Here is a 2,744-nt window from a genome sequence, read left to right as displayed (position 1 = left end):
TTTTCGTATAAGCTTGATAGGTTGCAAAGCTTTATATTTAGATAGTACCGAGACCTTGCCATGATTTTTTTGCAACAATCATGTGTAAGCCCGGGCTAATTAAACTTTATAATGGTACAATGGTACAGCAGAACTACGCCCCTGACTGGTCCCACATGTGGTCTAGCGGGACATTTTGAAAGGCTACCCTTGCCAAATCTACTCCTTAAAATTATGCATAAAAACAAAACAAAAATGTGCCTAAAAACAAAACAAAACAACAACAACAACAACAACAACAACAAAAAAAAACAAAAACAAAGAAATTCGTGACCCACGCGTGTTATTCCAGGACGTGAGTAGTGACGAATGGTATTAGATACAGACATCGTCGAGATGGAATGCTAAGGGGGAATAACTCTGATCGATAAATGTGAGCTCCTGGCATCGCTTACGACGGAAATTGGCCAGAACACGGAGTATGGAGGATCAGCAGACGAAGTGAGTGTTTGAAAATCCGTTTTACTTCTTTGCTCTTTTCACCAGGAATTTATCGATATGTTATGGTTGTCTATTGATTTTGTAAAATAGGGCTTGAACACTCAAGCGGCAGCTTTCTTATAAAGCTTCGGTCGAGAGATACAGTCGTAAAGCACTGCCAAAAACAATAAATCCAATGAAAACCAATAAAAGAATACGTGCAGGCGCCCCAATTTGCGAAGAAAAAGGAAATAAAGAAAAGAAAATCATGTAGATTTTATGTTGGTTTGATATGAAAGGATGTTTCGGATAACGACCAGCAGTAGATCTAGAGTTTCTATTTTATAGCATTTGAAAAAGTTAAAAAATGCTTACGCTGAAATATTTGTTGGTGCAGTTGGTTTTGGCTCTTCTAAAAACTGGAAACTATATTTTCAACAAATATTCTTACAGATGATGACATGTACTAGGAGATTTAGGTACTATGGCTGTAACTGCGTTCTGATGCTGTCAATAACAGCGAGCTTTATTCCATTTATGCTCCACTTGGATTCTTTTCCGAATAATATTTGTGTTTTATCAGTCTAGAACTGGACCCATCAGCCATGAGCTGTGTAAAGCCGGCACCACAGCAGTGTCTGACGACCAAGGTAGACGCCCTCAGTGACGTCACTCGTGAGTCACTCCATGCCAACGCTCAGCAAGTTGTAGATGATCTGAACTCCAAGAGAAAACAAGACACACAACTACTTTCCAACTTCAAGAAGGCTCTACATGAACAGGTGGATTAAAAAATGTTCAATCGTGGTTTATAATTTTCCCCATGCTGTCAGTGAGTAGGTTGTATGACTAAGATTCAATTATGCACAGAACCTGTTCATATTTGTGGAATGTTATGGGCGCCTGTGTTATATATAACCATGACCTGTATGTGATATTTTTGTTTAAATGAACATGACACATGTATGATGTTTGTGTTTAAACAAACATGACATATATATGATATTTTTGTTTACATGAACATGACATGCATATGATAAAACTTTGTTTAGATAAAGAAGGCATGTATATGCTATTTGTTCAGATGGAAAGTGCCTGTAATCGTCTGGAGCAACACATGTTCTTAGGATACGAGAAGAATGGAGGGCTCATTCAAGAGAAGTTACAGGAACTCTATCTGTGTCTTGACCGTATTGAGAAGATTGAATCTGAGCTACATGAATTCAAAGAAGCCCTGAAGATTCTGTATCAAGAAATGAATTCTTGAAAAAGAAAACATGCGTGCAAAGTGACTTGTGACATGTTATTTTCAAGTTAAAGCTATTGACGGCAAAGATGGAATCTGAGGAATGACGGAGTCTTAAGTAAAAAGCTTAATGTGAAACACACACATATATTTTGATGTTACAAATTTATCAAACCTATTGTTATTATTTAGTATACGTTTTGTAGATTTCTGGTGTCAAAATCTGAAGGTTGAAGAAATGTAAACCAGAAAGCTGACAGACCTTGAAGCTCTTATAGTTTCAAATGCATTCATCATTATCCTCACTCCTTGCTCCCAAACACCACCCTGGCCTTGACACTGGATAAAGTGAATCATTGAATTACATTTACCCATTGTTTAAATATCATCATATGGAAGAAATACGAATATATATAGTAATGGACATTTTTCATATGTTATCACTGATTACCCCAAGACCCCTTGATGATAAGGATTACTGTTCAGTGTACCATGAAGGTAAACAATGTCATTGTTCCTGTCCTTTCAGCCTTGTACAACAAGCGGCTAGTATTACTGTCAGTTACCATGGCGGTTTAGTAAACCGGCTATTATAAGCATTGATGTAGGAGAACAACTAAATTTCGGAATTCCTCATATAGCATACAGACATGGAATCCATTTAAATATATGTCCCAGGCTTCTATCTGAGTCTGGAAAGTAACAACTCCTCTTAGTGGCATTTAGAAGTTTGACAAAGACACAAACACAGAGAAGTACCTCAATGAGGTGGCCTGGCTTTGGTTGTTCCTGAACCATAGCCCCTGTTTTAATGTTATCATATGTCATATCCAGTTGCATCCTTAGTATTGGAAACAATTAGTTTTTAGACTTGAATTCTGTGGTATGATGCAATATGTCACTTCATGACAGATATTTATCATATATCCGAACTTTGTTCAGGCCACTGTATGGCTGAAATATTGCCGGTGTGACATTAAATTTTAACTCACTCACTCACAAACACAGACAGACATACAAAACAGAGGCAAACAGAATG

The 2,744-nt window shown here is 37.3% G+C and overlaps 1 protein-coding gene across 1 annotated transcript; it reads left to right on the top strand.

Moving 5' to 3' along the window:
• Positions 1-460: 460 nt before the first annotated feature.
• Positions 461-1,726, top strand: LOC137290322 (synaptonemal complex central element protein 2-like). The gene is made up of 3 exons (XM_067821155.1): positions 461-480; positions 1,043-1,241; positions 1,544-1,726. The coding sequence occupies exons 1-3, from the start codon at positions 461-463 to the stop codon at positions 1,724-1,726; spliced, it is 402 nt and encodes a 133-aa protein (XP_067677256.1).
• The last annotated feature ends 1,018 nt before the right edge of the window (positions 1,727-2,744 follow it).

Source organism: Haliotis asinina, chromosome 7 (assembly GCF_037392515.1).
Source record: "Haliotis asinina isolate JCU_RB_2024 chromosome 7, JCU_Hal_asi_v2, whole genome shotgun sequence".
NCBI lineage: Eukaryota > Metazoa > Mollusca > Gastropoda > Lepetellida > Haliotidae > Haliotis > Haliotis asinina.
Note: the sequence above shows the minus strand (reverse complement) of the source record. Positions and strands in the feature narration are given on the sequence as shown.